This window comes from Acanthopagrus latus, chromosome 6 (assembly GCF_904848185.1).
Source record: "Acanthopagrus latus isolate v.2019 chromosome 6, fAcaLat1.1, whole genome shotgun sequence".
Taxonomy (NCBI): Eukaryota; Metazoa; Chordata; class Actinopteri; order Spariformes; family Sparidae; genus Acanthopagrus; species Acanthopagrus latus.
Window position 1 is genome coordinate 19,051,761 of NC_051044.1, and position 18,380 is coordinate 19,070,140.

General features: G+C 44.6%; 2 protein-coding genes across 8 annotated transcripts in view; one reads left to right on the top strand and one right to left on the bottom strand.

The window, feature by feature from the left end:
• The window catches only part of LOC119021067 (low-density lipoprotein receptor-related protein 1-like), a 100,004-nt gene that overhangs the window by 21,333 nt on the left and 60,291 nt on the right, over positions 1–18,380 (bottom strand). For all 4 annotated transcript variants that reach the window (XM_037101036.1, XM_037101034.1, XM_037101035.1 and 1 more), the window contains exons 21-41: positions 17,454–17,636; positions 16,911–17,108; positions 16,506–16,751; positions 15,392–15,589; positions 13,575–13,779; positions 13,027–13,191; positions 12,694–12,938; positions 12,404–12,535; positions 11,345–11,572; positions 10,402–10,576; positions 7,889–7,983; positions 7,641–7,790; positions 7,387–7,527; positions 7,027–7,152; positions 6,533–6,664; positions 5,930–6,064; positions 5,496–5,625; positions 5,188–5,314; positions 4,926–5,077; positions 4,681–4,805; positions 3,276–3,650 (exon numbers count right to left, since the gene is read on the bottom strand). In XM_037101036.1, the coding sequence (XP_036956931.1) occupies positions 3,276–3,650; positions 4,681–4,805; positions 4,926–5,077; positions 5,188–5,314; positions 5,496–5,625; positions 5,930–6,064; positions 6,533–6,664; positions 7,027–7,152; positions 7,387–7,527; positions 7,641–7,790; positions 7,889–7,983; positions 10,402–10,576; positions 11,345–11,572; positions 12,404–12,535; positions 12,694–12,938; positions 13,027–13,191; positions 13,575–13,779; positions 15,392–15,589; positions 16,506–16,751; positions 16,911–17,108; positions 17,454–17,636 (3,663 nt within the window). The remainder of the gene's footprint in view (positions 1–3,275; positions 3,651–4,680; positions 4,806–4,925; positions 5,078–5,187; positions 5,315–5,495; positions 5,626–5,929; positions 6,065–6,532; positions 6,665–7,026; positions 7,153–7,386; positions 7,528–7,640; positions 7,791–7,888; positions 7,984–10,401; positions 10,577–11,344; positions 11,573–12,403; positions 12,536–12,693; positions 12,939–13,026; positions 13,192–13,574; positions 13,780–15,391; positions 15,590–16,505; positions 16,752–16,910; positions 17,109–17,453; positions 17,637–18,380) is intronic.
• LOC119021071 (delta-type opioid receptor) lies at positions 901–6,516 on the top strand. 4 transcript variants are annotated; one of them, XR_005075470.1, is made up of 3 exons: positions 901–1,190; positions 5,150–5,310; positions 5,913–6,516. XR_005075470.1 is itself a non-coding variant. In XM_037101043.1 (2 exons), the coding sequence occupies exon 2, from the start codon at positions 1,549–1,551 to the stop codon at positions 2,578–2,580; it is 1,032 nt and encodes a 343-aa protein (XP_036956938.1). In that variant the 5' UTR covers positions 901–1,190; positions 1,508–1,548; the 3' UTR covers positions 2,581–3,227. The 4 variants fall into 4 exon arrangements, 2 of the variants coding, with proteins under 2 accessions (XP_036956938.1, XP_036956939.1); XR_005075469.1 differs by lacking the exon at positions 5,913–6,516 and adding an exon at positions 5,506–5,724; XM_037101043.1 differs by lacking the exons at positions 5,150–5,310; positions 5,913–6,516 and adding an exon at positions 1,508–3,227.

The window sequence follows — 18,380 nt, forward strand, 5'->3', positions numbered from 1 at the left end:
ATACAGACACACACATATGGCGTCGGTCAGGAAAAGCACATTCGTAAATGCCAAAAAACTGATAATAGTTGCCTCCTCGTTGCTGCGGTGGAACAGTGAGGGATTCATGATTACGGAGGCCATTTCCGTGGCTGGATATGATCTCACTCCAGAGGATCAGTGTGCTTCACCACCAGGTGGGACACTTAACACTACACCTCAACATCTCCACTGCAACATGAATCAACATTTGCCTGGCTCATGCTAGGAGCCTGTGAATGAGGCAAAGCGACTGGAGGGCCAAGCAAAGGCACGCAATGCTAACACACCTCCTCTCCGCTTCTCGTACTCATAAATCAATGCCTTAGAAATCGATGAGGAGCAACATGAAATCCCCCCCCCATTTCCTCTTTCCTCGCCGCTGTTAATGAATTGTAAATCTCCAGCCTGCAGCACTATCTGCTCAAATTCTTTTGCTCTTCAGCTCTGTTTATCTTCATGTTGTTGACCTAAGCCTGTCTGGGTTTCTGCACATCTTCGCTTGCTGTTTGCAATAATACAGATGAGCTGAATTTACAGCTCTCAAGCTCAGCTGGTTATACCGACACTGATTTTTATCTGGTTTTTATTGCTGCTATCTGCAGTAGCTGTGACAGCAGTTCAGTGTTTGCTATCAGGCTGGCAGTCAATAATTACCATGATTTCAGGAGGCGAGCACTATTTCACTGTCTCTTTCTGTGTATATACCATATCTGTGTATATGTATGTGGAGGGGCAACACTAGAAAAGGTACAGATCCTTTTTGAAAATCTAAAGAAACACTGGACCCTGGGAAAAAATGTGTTTGGCCTCATTAGGCCCTCCCACAGGCCAGCCTATCTCTCGCTTGCCCTGTGATAATCAGTCCAGAGTTCACCGGCCATTTACTCCGTTTCATCCTCCCTGTCAGTCGAGTTATTCGCCTCTCTTTCCCTCCTCTCCTAGACTTGTGCTTTCTCCGGAGAGCCGTCCGTTGGAGGCAGGACTGAGGGCTGATTGTGGATTGCTGAGCCCGAGTCTGATTGAGGTGTCATGTGGGGTGACCGCCTGCTCTGAGGTGACAGGAAATCACACGCATCTACGGAGCTTAGCTCTCAACAGTTGACTCCAGGGGGAGGGATGAAAAAACCCCAGCCGCTCGGAAATCAGGAGCATCTTGCCTTCAGTCAGAGGTGGGTTGATTACTATGGCTCACTTACAGCACGCTAGAAAGCAGCTTAAACTTCACTACGAAAATGGCTGAATGTGATTTAAGGACAATTTAAGGACAAGAAGGAAACATGAATGTGTGTAATGTGTATCTAAAACATCCATGTTCAGTCCTTTTAATCATTCAATCTTGACATTAACCTCAAGGAAATGTTTGGACATCTGTGTGATGTTATTTCCGACCTGCAGTGTGAGTAATCATTCCCGCATGTATTATCACTAGTTTTACGACCAGCTTGAGCATATCTAGTCCAGCCTAAAGCAAACTGTGTTTCAACAGCAGAAGTATGACTGGAAGACACCCCCACAACTGAAGACAGGATGCAGCAGTGGAACTCTACAGGTTCAGGGGATCTTCTGGGGAACAGAAGTGACGCTGGGCTGAGCAATGTGGAGCAGGTCCTTGTCCCGATATTAGACACACTGATTCTGGTGCTAGGAGTCAGCGGGCACACCATGGTGATGGTGATCCTGTGTGGGAGACGGAGAAGAGGGTTGGGGCGTATTGGTCATTCTCCTCAGAGCTCCATGACGGGAACAGGAACCGATGCCCTCCTGCTGGCTCTGAGCGCCTCAGACCTGCTTTTGCTCTCCATGCTTCCCTTCCACACCGCTGCCATCGCCATGCAGCACTGGCCGTTCGGGGACATCATGTGTCGCCTGCTGGGCTTCTTGGGATCGGCCTGTTCCTCGGCCAGCGTCTTCACGTTGGCCGCGCTGGCTGTGTCTCGCTATCTGACCGTGGTGCACCCTAACACAGCCTACGGCCTCCTGTCCCCTCGTCGGGTGTCGATAGCGGCCGTGCTCCTCTGGGTCCCGGCCTGCTGCCTGGCAGCTCCTCAGCTGGTTTTTCGCTCTGTGGGAAACCCTCGTAAAGCCCCTGATGGTTTTGCTTGTTTTGCTTTCCAGTCCGACAGAGACCAGCTGATCTACGGATTGTCTCACTTCCTCATGGCCTTCTTGCTTCCACTAGTCACCATTGCAGTGGCATACCTCAGGATCTACATATTCTTGTGGGGGAGTCGGCGTGCAGGCACGGCCCCCCAAGTAGAGCGGTACCAGAGCAAAGTGACGCAGACGTCAGCCATGTTGGTGCTGGCTTTTACCCTGTGCTGGCTGCCATCCTATGGCCTGATGCTAGCCTTACTGGTGGCTGACAGCTCAGGCGCCACAGGTGCCTCACCACGCTACGGCGGCATCAGCGTGTTCGCACGCGTCATGGCGACCTCCTCTACAGTGATGAACCCCATCCTCTATGTACTGATGTCCCAAAAGTTCAGAGAAGACTTAATGAGGCTGTTCAAGAGGGAAAGGCAGAAAGCCAATGTGGCTGTGGCTATGAATGCTGCCTGACAACCACATAACTGAACAGTTGACACAAACACTGAGCAAAGACTACTGGGAGTTGCAATAAAACCATTACAAGCTGAATTGCTTTGCTGACACTCGTGAAAAAATTGTATAAAACCATAACTCTCACGAGGAAAGTCTCTTTAACAAGGCAGAACAACGGCACTCACACAACAGGGGACAACATTCAACGTCTCTGCCTCTTAACTACATTACACTGCAAGTCTGGATATTGTACGAGAGGATCAAACCGTGCTGGGAGGTGCAGCTCTGCAGGGACAGCGGGACAAACAATCCTGAAACATGCATTCCTTGTGAAACAGTTTAAACAAAAAGTGTCTTTGGTAAACATTAACGCTGCACCTGTGTTTTGTTCTACTGAGATAAGGTGAATGAAAGAGGTAACATCTGTTGGCCTGTTTATGTTTTATTAATATTATTTGCTCTGTTCTCACAGGACATTACAAGGCCATTTCTTTTGTTTCTAGTTTGGTTAAAACATCAGAATAAAAGCTTCCTGGAGTATTTTGGGGAGATCCAGCTGTTAACTCCTCCCGGATGATTTCTCACCGTGGGGTTTGATATTTTCAACTAAGGTTTTTTTCACTCAGAAAAGTGGAGTTTGCCAAGCCGACAGGCCCGTTATGACTAATGACGTTTGTGTGTTTTACTCAAACGTAAGATGTGGGAATACTCACTCTCGACCACGGTCTTGCGGTCTGATCCGTCATCGCTGATCCGCTGGATGTTGCCAAAGTGGATGTCGCTGAAGAAGATGCGGTTTGCTCCCTTTCCTCCGCCTCCTCTGTAATCAAATGTGAGCGCGATGACGTTCTTCATGTGCTCGGGGTCCTCAAAGGGTTTAATGGGCGCATTCAGGTTGTTTTCATCCGACAGGTGGACGCTCTTTAGTATGGTGCGCTCTGAGTAAAGCAGGTAGCCGTCATAGTCACGGCAGCCGCGGCCGTCTTCAGCCAGCATGCCGTGGGCACAGGCACAGGTCCGCTGTGCGTTGCCACGATACAGACAGAGCTGCTGGCATCCGCCGTTGTTGTCTTTGCAGACATTCGTTCCTGTGGACAAAGATGAAATACAATCATTTATTACTTTCATCAGAGACTTCCCACCATGGGGAACATTTCACACTGTCTTAAAGACACAAGATGAGCTGTCTCTAAAGGTTTGGTCACACTTTCAAAATGATCTACCTGCAGACCTGAAAATTCTATTTTTAAGGCTTCGCCCATGCAAACACTTCTCTTTGTCTTTTGCATGCAAAAGGTCACAAAAAAGAGCTTTTGGAAAACTCCTTCCAGAGTGAATATGTTTGGAAACTTTGTTTTCAGAGTATGTGAAGCAGACACATATTCACTTCCTAATGGATTCTTATCAGTGTATGTAGCATCATTTGCAAGTGTGAACTCTGAGCATGATAATGTGTATTGATGGAACGGATGTTATATTGTCTGTGATGTCTGTTTTATGTCAGTCTGATTTGACTGTTTTAATAAAAATATAATTATTTTGGAGGTTTCTGTGAAAAGCAATCATGTTTTCCTGCCTCATCGTGTTTATCCTGTAGAATGAAATCGAAGTAAAAGTAGTTTGTAGTATTTTCTGCAACTAAGCAGCCAACCACATTGCAGAAAACCTGCTTCCTGTTCACACCGGCACAGTGACGAATGGTCCATACCTACATCTTGTGTATTCAGGCATGTAATCTAAGTATAGACAGAGATTATTTCTGAGATCATTTTTGTTTTGAAAACTCTGAAAATACCTGTGAACGTGTGAACATGATGTGGCTACTGATGACTGCTGAGCCTTTACTTGCACATACACATGGTGAGCTGGAGTCAATATTTTATTGATTTATTGATTTTATTGATGATTAGTAAAATACTTGTTCGTTGTCTATTTCAGTTCAAGTCTATGACCTATTGTTTCTTTTTATTATTTTATTAGGTGAAACATTAAACTGCAGAAAAATTGACAATCACAAGATAAAAAAAAATGACATCTGATTAACTATAACCTTCATAGAGCGTTTCCTTGAAAGAAGCAAATATTTTACAGTTTTAAAACCAACACCCCGATTCTTACCTTGCTGCCGGGCCCTGTTGAAAACCTTGATATCTTTAAGCTGCACCCCGATACCAGTCCTCAGAGACACGGAGTCCGTGGCGTTGTCCTTGCTGCCTCTCTTTATGGATCCATTAGCATGGGTCCTGGTTCAGAGCAAACAGAATAATAAAACAGAGGGTGAAGTTTGAAGACTGTGGGCGAGTATCCATCACAATTTATCCAAAAAGTGAGGATAAGTGAGACTGAGAGGGGTCATCTCTGACCTGTCGCTCCAATAGATGTAGCTCTCAAACACAGACACAGAGAACATGTCCATGTTGTTGTTTGCCAGCACCACTTCCCTGTTCTCTCCAGTCTCCAGGTTGATGCGCTCAATCTTGTCCGTCCTGGCATCACACCAGTACAGCAAGTTCTCCTGGATGTACACGCAGACAGTAATGTGTGAGATAATGTTGTGATGCAATGTCCATTGTCTGCGCCATAACAGGAGTGATATAAATGCAGGAATGGTCCTTTATACTGCACCTCGTAGTCAACGGAGATGCCATTAGGCCAGCTGATACTGACGTTGACCAGGATAGCCCTCTGAGAGCCGTCCAGACGAGAGCGCTCGATACGCGGGTACTGGCCCCACTCTGTCCAGAACAGGTAGCTACACACACACACACACACACACACACACACACACACACACACACACACACACACACACACACAGAGCAGAGAGCAGAGATAACTTCCTCAGTAATCAATAATGTGAGGGCTTACAGAACCAGGAGCTAAAGACAGCTACAGTAGAACTTGGAGCCGGAGCTGGTGTTGTTTCCTCTCACCCTTTCTCAGGATGGACAGTGATGGCACGGGGCTTGTCCAGGCCCTGGGAAATCACCACGTAGCGGAAGGAGCCGTTCAGTCTGGCCACCTCGATCACATCAAAGCCTTGGTCTGTCCAGTAGATGTTTCCTGTGGAGGATGCAGGCGACACAATGATGCTCCTGTAGATCCCCGAGCTTGTGTACATATCCATATGTATATCACATTAATAGATTATTTTTCCCAGTTCAGGTGCCTCTTTGCATCTGTGTTTGTCCTTTGTGCATCTCTTTCCTGTTTTCTCAGTCAACACAATAGGTTGCCCCACTGTGAGGATTCTTCCTTCCTAATGAGTGGTATCAGACAGCAACTGTCTGTGCAAGAATGATACATTCACCGACAGAAAATGTGTTACACAGCTCATGTGTGCATGACAGATGCTGTTTTTACATGCCTGCGATCCAGTCGACAGCGATGCCCTCCACCCTGCCGATGCCATTCGTGACCACGTCCTCTCTCCATGTCTGGTCTCTCTTGGCCCTGCTGATGGTGCTCAGGCCCATGTCCACCCAGTAAATAGTGTCATTGTCTGTAAACATTAGGAAAACATATTAAGAGTGGACTGAACAGAACATTCCTATATTCTTAGACATGAAAAGTGCAAAATGTAAGAATTTTAGTTGAAAAAATAAAATAAAATTTAACACAATTATAATTATCAACAGAATGTGAATGATTATAATTATGACATCTATGTATATATATTGAAGTTAGCATGCTAACTAGCTAGCCCCAGCCTGTCCTGGCCCAAAGCTCCTGTGCCAGCGATGTTAGCAGCAGTTAGCGACTACTCTAGTGATATACTGTGACCCCTGTTTGCTTTGAGTATGACTGCGACTGAAGGCCAATTCTTAGATATTGCACCTTTAACACGTATGAATTGCGGTGCTAAATCAAGTTTAAGCTTTATCACAGTGACATCAAAGAGACAAAATACCTTCATTTTAGGGGAAACTGTTCCTTGTTTAAGAAGAAAGTATGTTGTAAAACCTCTTACCAGCATGGAAATCTATGCCCACAGCCAGGGAGGTGCCTGACACTGGTACCAGGGCATCAGATTTGTCCGATGGGTCCAAAGGAATACCACGTATGCCTTCATGCACAGAGTATAGCAGGAAAGACCCAACACCTACAGCAGAAACACATAAAACACCCTGTTTGTTTGGGAATCTTTGTGCTATACCCAAAATCTAATAGACTGTACAGCTTCCTCTGATATGCACATTAAGGTTAAATGGGAGAGGGAACTGAACTCTGAAATCACGGTGAGCGGACATGTTTTTGCTCATAAATTGGTAGATAATGGACACTTAAAACCATGGTTGATCTGTTTCTGTTTCTAGCTTATTTTGTTTTCTTTTTCTGCATTTCGGGTTGTAAAAACTGTCTTGTAATAACTCTTGTCTGCATGAACAAAAATGTTTAAAATGAATTCTTCTAATCCAAATTTTGCTGAATCAAGAATGCATTACATGTATTAATGTGTCCTACCCTCACAAGACTGCTGGCCTGTTCGCAGGCTGTATCCTGCTGTGCACATGCAGGCTCTGGTGGTCGGGGAGGTGGGGAGACACAGCTGGGAACAGTCTCCATTGTTATTACTGCAGAGATTGGTGCCTAGGAACACAAAAGCATGAGGACAAAACACACAAAACAAATCAAAGAGGAGTTACAGAAATATAAACAGATGTGCTTTGGCATAGATAAAGAGGCTACGCGCAGCAAGAAAAAAACAGACTTCTGATGAGACAAGGACATATTTTCCTCCCTTCGCTCTCTTTTTTATCTTTTGCGATGTCATTTCACCAAAATGAATGTTGCATAGCTTTAGAAAAAGTTGGCATGCCGCACCTTTCTGCACAGTTTCATTGTAGATTTTCATGTGCATCATGGGAGACGTGCTGTTCCTCAGGACTTTCCAGCTGCCACCGTCCTTTTTGTCACAGGTTCCTATCTGGTCAGTTCCTTGGTCCGCCCACCACAACTTGTCGCCTAAAGGATGCAACACATGTGAGTTGGCTCAACACAGTCCACTAGAACCAGACCAGAACTCTGGAGGAGCCCTCAACCTTCCTAAAATGGCCTTTTTTTTTCTGGAAACCTACCCATGATGGCCAGAGCGGTAGCCTTGGTCAGCTTGCCCTTCACACCCTCGAGCACTTCCAGCCCAGAGCCGTCCAGCTTACAGCGGTTGATGGTGCTGTTTCCTGAGCTGATCCAGTACAGCTGCTCAGTGTCAAAGTCAATGGAGAGACCTGGAAAAAACAGATTTGGATGTGTAATGAGCTGCTCTGTCACTAGGGTGTGCTGCTCCTCATGAGGTCACACAAAGAGGTACGGGCATGGCACTCACCCACAGGGCCTTTTTGGTTGGAGAAGAGGATGCTGCGGTTGCTGCCGTCTGTGTTGGCCATGTTGATGCTGTCCCCGTCTGTCCAGTAGAGTTTCCTGAGGGAGGCAAGCAGAGAGAGAGTCAACAAAGCAACAGTGTGCCACCACAAGAGGAGGGATGACTTTGATTTGTGTTCGGCGCGCCATCATTTTGCCTTGTTGAGCTCAGTCGATAGGACACTTAATGACACTCATAAGCTTCACAACAATGAATCATTGCTCAGTTTAAAGCTGAATTGAGGGGCTTTCTTACCGACTCAAAGGAATAATAAACTTGTGATTTTAAGTGGACCAATTTTTCCTCCTTAGCTTCCTGTTGCATTGAAACTGATCTAACTCACATCTCCCCACACACACACACACACACACACCGCAGCATCGTCTTAACATTAAACAAGACTTGTGTACATACATGTAAGCAGCTTTTAAAGGACCAGTGTGTAGGATATCTGGGTCTATGGGCTGAAATGGTATATTATAGTCATGTAGGTACATCATGTTTTTAATGGTATGTTTGGTAACAATTTTCAATCGTAATCATGAATAATGGTAAATGTATAGTTAACAAAACTTTAGTTATCTAACTGCTAACAAACAACAAAATGCTTTGTCAACTATGTACTAAGCAATTGTTTACTGTATAGTTGCAACTGATCCTGAAACAGACCAACCACACACTGTCTCTAGAGAAGGTTTTTTTTTGTGTTTTTCCGCAGCCACCATATAGGGAGGGTGAGAGCGAGGGTTATTCAGCTCACTGCAAACTGCAGTCACACCACTAGAGGCTACTAAATTCCACACACTGGGCCTTTGCATGGAATGAATTGCAAACAGCTCTGGAGCTACAGTCTAGGTATTTAAAGCTCTATCGTGTGACGTTTTATGACTCTTACTAATTGTTTGTATATTATGTTTGTCAGTGGTTGGCTGTCTGCCTTTAGATTTGTTTAAATGTGGCCACGGTCTGTATGCTTGGTTTCGTGTTTGCATGTCAGATCCTAGTAAATATTTTCTCTCTCGCAAAAGAGCCTGCCTGGTTACATAAATCATTAACAATAGTAATGGTAACTACAACAAACTGCAGAGTCTGTAGAGCGTCTGGTCAGTAGATCAAGCCAAACCATATGTAGCTAAAATTAAAATGTTTTTATGGAATGCAATATGTAGTTTTGCCCGGCCAAGTTCAACAGATGCTGAGAAATATGACCTCATACTGTCACACACACTAACTAACACAAACAAGTTTGTCCCCATTAGACTGATCTGGATAGTATACAGGACAATATGACTGTGTGTCACTGTGTTTAGACTGTCTGTAGTCTATATTTAAAGAGTATCTATCCTCTGCCCCCATCACCCACTTCCTGTTAAATCTTACCACATCCACCACACCCTTCATTTGTTTGTTAACATGCCTTTAAATAAAGTTTCTGGCGCATTTAAACGCCCACATTCTCACGTTTTTGCACACACAGACACTCCAACGCTAGCTGGACTTTGTCCCTCCCTGACTCTCGTTGCCCCCGCCCACTCCTGGATGCATTCTGGGTAGTGTTTGTGTGCCAGAAGGAGGAATCGGCCCCAGCATATGGATCCAGCATCTGCTTCTCATTTTCCCCCGTGCCAACAATGCTCGGATCGGAAACATTCCTCCGCTTTAAGTAGGCTAAGTCTTTGAAAGGGAGGAAAGAGTACACAAAAAAACACAAGGAGCCAGAGACATTTCTTAAGAAAATATCCTTTCTTCATCCGCCTGAAATACTCAAAAGTGCACATATTCCTGCAGGACAAAAACTAAATATATAAATACAGATGGTCTGTCTCTGCCCTGCTGGTGCGAGGACAAGCTGAGGCCAGGCTCTGTTTGGGGGAGTAGAGGGAGACCAAGGTTTTAGGGAGGAAGATGAGAGGGAAAAATAGACATTTGCTAAATAAGGCAGGGGGGGGATATAAGATTAACACTGGAACAGAAATAACATCAGAAAAGTGAATCTGTAAATACATTCTCAGATAGTCTATCTGAGCAAGTAGCTATCTTTCAAAATAAAAATGGGCCGAGAAGATGGAAGAGAGCGACAGTAGGAGAGAGATGACATGAGGGGAGAAAAATAGAAGAACCTCTTGAGAGAAGAAACAGTGAGAGGTCAGCGACCATCTATACCAAACTACTCTGCCTGTCATCACTGACTGCAAACAGTGGGGAGCCTGAGGGCCAGACGCTGCCTGACTGTGTATGTGTGTGTATGTGTGTGTGCTTGCGCACTCTTCTGTGTCTATCTGTTGTATCTGTTGTACGTTAAAGGTGAAACCAGGAGGGCGTCAGAGCAATTTCGAAAAGCATCATTTTGACAGCCTGATGTGTGTGTATGTGTTAGTGTATGTGTGTGTGTTAGTGTATGTGTGTGTGTGTGTGTGTGTGTGTGTGTGTGAGTGAGTGAGTGAGTGAATGAGTGAGTGTGTGTGCAGGTGACCAACCCCAGAATTGGATGCAGCACCAGACAGTGTGGCTTGTCCAGGCCCTGGATGACAGCATTCTTGAAGGAGCCGTCAAGTCTGGCAACATTAATCTGTTTCTTGTTGGCATCATAACTGGTCCAGAACAGGTTTCTGGACACCCAGTCCACTGCCAGGCCGTGAGCGTTGGGCAAATCTGGAGAAAGATAAACACATGGCGCCATCAATCAAGCCTCTCAGTCATGTTCAATGCAGTCACATGCTCCTTCTTATGACTTTTATTTGTTCATGAGTTTTTAAGTCATAAGTAGAAACAACATAAAGGCTACAAAGAGAAGAAGTGTCGTATTTTGAATTTGTGTTCTGGGTTTAACATATTGATCAGTGTTGTGAGTTATTACTTGTTTTTTAATACAAAGTTATTTTGGACCAGATGTGCAAAGTGCATTAATAATAAGTCTCTAATCATCATTCAAAAATGAACTTTTGTTCACCATTGTTTTGTGGTCATGACGTCAAAATGTTGCATTGCATTTTCATAGTTTCCAAGTTGTTCTAACTTGAGGCCACGTTCACATGAATTTTCCCAGTGAGGAAGTCATTTTTCTGTTTGTTCTGACAGCACATGAATGCACTAACAACTAAGAATATCACACACGCCTTTTCCATCACTGTCTCCTTCATAAATTAGAGAGTTGCATGTCTTCTTGTTTTTTTTTATTAACTTTCTATTATCTGGAGTATCTTCACTGGTGACTTCACCACAAGAGGACAAACTGCGATGAATGGTGTCTTCTTGGTGCAGGGAAGCCCAACTTTTAAAAGCATACCGATGTAATATCAAAACTAAAAGCTGTTGAAACCGCTGTGCCTGAAGAAAAATCTTTTCCTTTTTCAAGAATATTGATACAAACTGAAAACTATAAGCCATGAGGGCAGTATATTGTGTTTTGCCTCCTCCTACCAGCAGACACCACAGTCTCAACTCCAGTGCCATTGATGAAAGCTCTCTTGATGGTCTGGGTTCGGACGTCTGACCAGTAGATCCGGTGCTCCTGAGCGTCGTAGTCCACCACGGTTACGTTGTCGATGTCAGGCACAGTGAAGGAGATGATGTAGTTGTAGTAGGGGTTGTCGATGTCCACTCCCCTGATCTCGATCTGGCGCGCGTACAGCAGGAACTGGCGAGACTCTGCAGGGTAGGGAACATGTTGAGCTTCGGCATTCGATGGGAGTAATCAGGAGTTAAATGCAGCTTTTAGTCAACAGTCAAATGCATGAGTGCACACTAATGTCACGGTTGTGGGGTTAGGTGGCTGCAGCATGGCTGGGTGCATCTGTACATTAATCCTGCCACTTGAACAAACAGTTAATCCAATTGCATCTTCGACTCTAATGATTGTGTCTAGCCGGATAACTCAATAGCAACAGCCGTGACAGCGAGAGGGAATTCAATCAGTGTAGATAGGTTACAACTGCATCAGTCTCAACAGTCCTGTCATCATTTAACTGTGTGCAGCCTCAGTGATGGACAGGAAGAGAGGGGAAAGGAAAAAGAGAGGGGGAGAGTAATGACAGTGTCGGCCAGGCTGGAGTAGGTGGTGGATGTGGAGGGTTGAGGCTGATGCTTGCATCAGACAGAGTGGGGCTCTCCATTCCATTACCCCAGAAGATAATAGAAAGTGCTGCCCTGAATACTAAACTTGCACGCTGAATAAACAGGCCTGCTCTCACTTTTCATGGACAGACACTTCTATGCGCTCCAAAGCTGTCACAGCAACAGCACCTCAAAGTGAAAAAAGTCGAGATTGTTTAATCCCCCCTCTCTCTCTTTCTCTCTCGCTCACACACACACAAATAGAAATAAACGACTCTGCAAGGACAGGGATTACACCGCGGCATTCAACATCAGTGTTTCCAGGACAAGCGGAGGGGAAAATCGTCCGTTGGCTCGAAAGGGGAATCAAAGAGGTGTGTCTACCACAGTAGATGCCTGTACATATGTACGCAAGTTCATGCTTACCGTAGCAAGTGCGTTTGTCAGGCCCCAGCTTCATGAGGTGAGGGCAGGCACACGAAAATGTCTGATTGTAGTTGATGAGACACAGATGAGAGCAGGGCTCCTGGCCGTCTTTAGCCGCACAGGGGTTGGGAGCTAGTGGGGAAGAGAATGGGTTCACAAGAGAAGTCACTCTCACAATTAATACATTAGCTATAAATGAATGTTGTCAGTCTTTTCTGAGCTTTAACTTTAAAACTGCAGTCTGACAGTGTGTGTGTGTGTGCGTGTGTGTGCGTGTGTGTGTTTCTCACCCTGGGGCTGTCTGGATGGATGGTACACCTGCAGGTCAAAGGGCTGCGTGTTGGTTCTCTGCACCACGGTGACATTGCTTCCAGTCCACTTGTTGGCCTTGGCTAGCGTGTTGGTCCTCCAGTCAGTCCAGTAAACCTCCCCACCGTACATAGTGACGGCGAAGGGGTGTGATAGATACTCGTGTCCCCTCAGAACCTCGATCAGCCCAGAACCATCATACTTGGCTGAATAGATGGCGTCAGACCTGCGTAGCACAATTACTTCGATGAATACCTCGGATAAAACCTGTATGTGCATCAACTAAAGGTGTTTTTGTGCCCTTTTGTTTTGACCTGGCGTCGATCCAGAGGATGCGGCGCTCTAGATAATCCACAGTGAGTCCATTTGGCCAGCCTCCATTGCCAGTTTCCTTGTGGATGGTCTTCCTGCCTTCTCCGCTCATAGATGCAGCTTCAATTCTGGGCAAGCTGGCATCCCAGTCTGTCCAGAAGAGGATCCTGCAACATGGACATGAAGTCATTAAAACATTGAGGGAGCACAGTTTTTGGGCTGATCTTCATTGTTTTTCTTCATGCCTGAACAAACTAAATAACAAACTCACTTTCTTTTTATGACTGAATAAAGGGAATAAACAAACAGACCTTAAAGGACAATTTCATACTGAACTGTTTTATGTGGTTTATATTTGGCGGACCCTGCCACCTTTCTAGCTTAAAACACTGTTCTGGAGACCTTATTTTCCTCCGAAAACAGCTTGTCTATTCAATTCAAAAATCAGTGTTTCTTGGTTTGTATTATAACCTCATTAATATGAAAGCCCTATAATTACCAAAACATTTATCCTTTGTTGTGACGGTGCAGTAAGCAGTGTGGAAATTACCCGTCCCGGGGATCCAGGGCAATAGCTCGAGGGTGCTCCACCTCCCCAGCTAGCAGCGTGGTCCTCATGGTGCCGTCCAGCTTGGCCACCTCTATCTGATCCAGGTTGCTTTCCACCCAGTAAATGTTTCCTGCAATCCAGTCCACTGCCAACCCCTCGGGGGTAGCCAGCCCATACTGGATTACCACATCGAAGCTGGTTAAAGCTACAAGGAGAGATAAAAAGGACCAAAAAAGTAGTTAGTATCTTGTTTGGCATCATTTACCCTTCCCCTTTCAATTGGATGCCATTAACTTTTGTAAAATCTATCGCTCTAACTTTCTAACACAGCAGAAAAGAAATAATAAACAGGGCAAATGGTAAAACTGCTTTAGTAACATCTATCTTTGCTCAATGCTGCTCGAGAAATCTGACTTAATAATATTTCATCTAACTGCTCGATAAAATAAGCATCCCTCTGGTGGTTTCTTAATGAATTCACCCAGTATGGATAAAACCTTCGAAAGCTGGAATGTGCTGATGGCAACACTTCAGATCGTACTGCAACCCAAAGCACTGATCCGCTTTGCTTCAGCATTTACAAATTATGTAAATGTGATCAAGCTATTTGGATGCACAGCTAACATTAGCATCACAAACTGTAATTCCTTGACTCAGACGGTTTGATGCTATGTTCAGCAGAAAAACACACGACAGTAGGATCAATGAAAACATAAATAAATACAGCAAGAGATCAGCAGGGGGTGTGATGCTACAATTACAGAGTGGGCCCTTAAAAAAGCTAAACATGTGGTGTCTTGCAGGGCCAAAGAGTAATTTTACAACCTCTTTCATTTTCCAGTGGGTCTCTAATCACAGGGACACGTCTAATTGTTTGAGATGAGTCATTATCCTGTCTGGAGCAATGAAAACACTCACTTTATGTAACCTATTGGTAAACGTGGCATGCAACCTCCACATGCACAAGCAAATACACACATGCAAGTGTGACATGATTCTCTTTATATATATATATATATATATATATATATATATATATATATATATATATATATATATATATATATATATATATATATATATATATATATAGTTAAATTCTAATAAGTGCAAATTGTTTACTGCAACAGAAGTTTAATTTATTTCTGCAGTGCAATACCATATTTGGAGATTTTAATTTTATGACTCATAAAAGTCTCTTTAATCCAGTAAAACTTAATACAGTCACTTGCTCTTGGCACTTTATCCAGCTTAATTTTGAATGGAAACAAGTTCTACACTAGAATTTTCTCTGCTGACTTTATGTCTTAATCATAAATTTAGTCAAACGCTGATGTTGTGGTCAGAAGTAAATGAAATCTCCATCAGCTGATGATGACCATGTGATGCGGCTAAAGCCCCGGAAGTTCCGTTAAGTTCTATCTATCTATTCAGGAATTAGTAAATAATCTAATCCTACGTAAGATAAAAATAGCAAAAAAAGGCCTTCTTAAGGTGCACTACTTAGATTGGAAAAGAAATTCAGACAGGTAATATTTACAATATTAACAATACATACAAACTCAAGTTACCATAACTGAATGAACAAGCTGTTCTCAGAGGAAAATAAGGTCCCCAGAACACTATTTGATGCTAAATAGGTGGCAGGGTCCACCACATATGAACAAAGTAAAACAGTATTGCTTTGTCCTTCAAGGTCAGTTTGTTTATTCAGTTTATTCAGTCATGGAGACAAAGAGAGTTTGTTTACAGATTCTTCTCTGCTGAGTACTATTTCAACCCAAAAACTACACACCTTTAGTCTCTAAATGACTCACCTCCATTCTCAGACAGCTTCCCACGGTAGATCTTGTCCTCCACCACATCAGTCCAATAGAGGGCGCTCTGGCTGAGATGGAAGTCCAGGGCGATGGTGTTCCTCAGGCCCGGCACCAACACGCTGAACTCACCCTTATTCAGATCGATGCGGCGGATCTCGTGGCGGTTTGAGAAAATGATGAAGGGTTTGAAAGGATCTGCGGACATGGAGAGGAAGAGAAGAGCGACCATCTTTAAAAAGAGGCACCTACCAGATGGTAAATGGTTAAAAACACTTCGCTTGGTCGCTGTTGATTTTCACTCAAAATACTGCAGAGCAGCTCCGAAAACATTGCATCAGTGTTCCACTGCAGTGTTTGACTTGTCCAATAAAAGAGGGGATGTGTTGAAAGTGGCTCTAATCCTTGGTAATTAAAACGTAGTGTAAATAAGACAGGAGTTATCTGTGGCCAGCAGGCATCCAGACGGGCAGCAGGATGAATGACGGGGTGCTGGAGGCTACTCGCTAAGACCACAAGCATAAATTCATGTTTCCTCATTGGCTAGTCGCTGCAGGCGGAGAACTATATTCTTTATGTGGATAATGAAATCCAAAGCTGATTTAATGTGACTGTGCAGTTTCTGTTGCCCTCTCCCTGACTTTAACAAAAAGCATATCCGCTCCCCACTTTATTATTTAATATTTCAGATTCTTTCTTTCCATAAAATAATAATGGAAGTTAGAGACCCGACGCTCAGTTTCTTTTTATGTTTTCTCAGCGAACCTTTTCCCCCAGTTGTATACTTGTATGAGCAGCATTTAAGCTCTTCCTCTCCTCTGTCTCCAGTGCTCTGTCTATTGTCCAAAAGAGTATCACATTTTGGCACAGCGCGTCTCCTCCAACCACACAGCTTCCTGCCTGGGCGGCCTCTCCTCCGCCTGATCGCAAACCCACACCACACTTCTTGATTCTGCAGTGCTGAACCCTGACAAAGCCCAGAGTCTGGTCACTTCTCTAGCTTCCTCCCTTACTGTACAGCCAGCATCAATCAAACGTTGAAATTCTTCACTGATGCCTCTTGACTTTCCCTTCCCGCTCCTCTCCCACTATCTTCCACTTTGCAGGCCCTTACCCGTGCTCTTGCAGTTCTCCATGTCAGGCTCCAGCTCCCAGCCCTCGTAACACGAACATTTCACACTGAACTTGTCCTGCTCACAGCGTTGACTGCACTTAAGGTGTTTGGCACAGAAGCTCTGGATTTGACAGGTCTTGTTGTCGGGCCCCAGCTCCATGCCCAGTGGACAGGAACAGATCACCCCTTCTCCGGGGGCCACTGTGCAGTTATGGCTGCAGTCGCCATTGTCCAGTGAACACAGGTCTGTAAAAAAAAAAAAAAACAGAGAGAGAAAATCAGAGGAGGACTGGAAGAAAATAGCTGCACAGCACTGTTATTTAAAGCACTGGAGCCTTGATTTAAGATGCAGGGATTTGCTTGCTGCTATGGCCTTCCCTGTGCCTGGGTGCAGTTGTCTCTTACCGCAAAGTTTCTCGTCGGAGCCATCTGGGCAGTCGTCAGTGCCATCGCAAAGTTTCTCCGCAGGCAGGCAGATGGTGGATTCGTTGGCACACATATGGTGGGAGAGCTTACACACCAGTGCTTCGCAGTTGTCCTCGTCCGAGTTGTCCTCGCAGTCGCTGTCTCCGTCGCACACCCAGGCTTTGCTGATACAGCGTGCTACAGACGGAAGGCAAAGGTTACTTTTATTCATTTTTAAAAGACTTAAAGGTGCAATACGTAGTCATTTTTGTTTAGTTGCTAACCAGCTCACCCTGGCTCGTCCCTGTGCTAAAGCTCCTGAACTAACACTGTGGATAACTAACACTGTCTGGACCACTAGATGCACAGCTAACGGAGCTAAATTGCTCCCAGCAGCTACAGTTAGCAGCAGTTAGCTGTTACTCTGGTGATATGCTGACCTTTATTTGTTTTTGAGCATGCCTTCAACAGCAGGCCAATTCTCACATATTGCACCTTCATACAGACTTTGTGTGCTCCACATGCTTCTTAATTTCTCCTCACCAGAGTCCCTGCAGCCAAACTTGACAGCCGGGTCGCACATGTGTGTGACGCCCTCGCAGTTCTTCTCGTCGCTCAGGTCCATGCAGTCCGTGTCGCCGTCGCAGCGCCAACGCAAGGGGATGCACAGGCCGTCCATTCGGCACTGAAACTCATCTGTGTGACATCCTCCGGGGGGCCGTGTGGCTGTGGATTAGAGAGACAGCACGAGAAATGACATCGCCTTCGCTGAATCAAATCAGGACACACAGCCTTGAGCTGAGACAACGTGCCACATCAAAAGAGTGCGAAAACAAAAGCTAACAAGCTGTCCGTCAGAAATGTGGATGGCAACAAGTCTTAGCAACAGGAAAGACAGAACAGATTCACATGTGCATTTAAAGATGGTCAAACCAGCTGCTAATGACTTTTTTTTTTTTTGTTACTGAACCAAGGTAACTCTGAGCAGAAACATAATAACCAATAGATGACTACAAAATGTAGGTACATCAACATCACATCTTGCTGTTGTTTAAAAAGAGAACACATATCGTATCGCTCACTAAAAGACTAGTGAGAGTTATCATGAGGCTTCAGTGGAAGTAGGCATTAGACTGATGCCAGTGTGACTAATAGGGACCAGGGACCTATTCCATCTACTCACTGAAATGTAGATACTAGATATGATTTTAGTGCCGAGTGCGCTTTGGAGAATAAATGACAGAGATGGAACCATCCACCCATGATAATAACAACCATCTGTCACAGCTGTGTTCCATAAATACTGTAAGGAGAAGTACCAGTAGCTATTTGTTTGTGAGTAGTTGCTTTTAACATCAGCTTGTGAAAATAGTGACTTCTTAGTAAAGGTTCTGAGTAAAGGGGCCATTTTTTTTCCCAGAAAAAAGATGCGGAGAACTTAACGCATCATGTGCAGCATCTGTGGGCATT

Bases quoted from the DNA above. Each gene is read 5' to 3' on its own strand.
- LOC119021071 (XM_037101043.1), top strand. From the start codon at position 1,549: ATGCAGCAGTGGAACTCTACAGGTTCAGGGGATCTTCTGGGGAACAGA.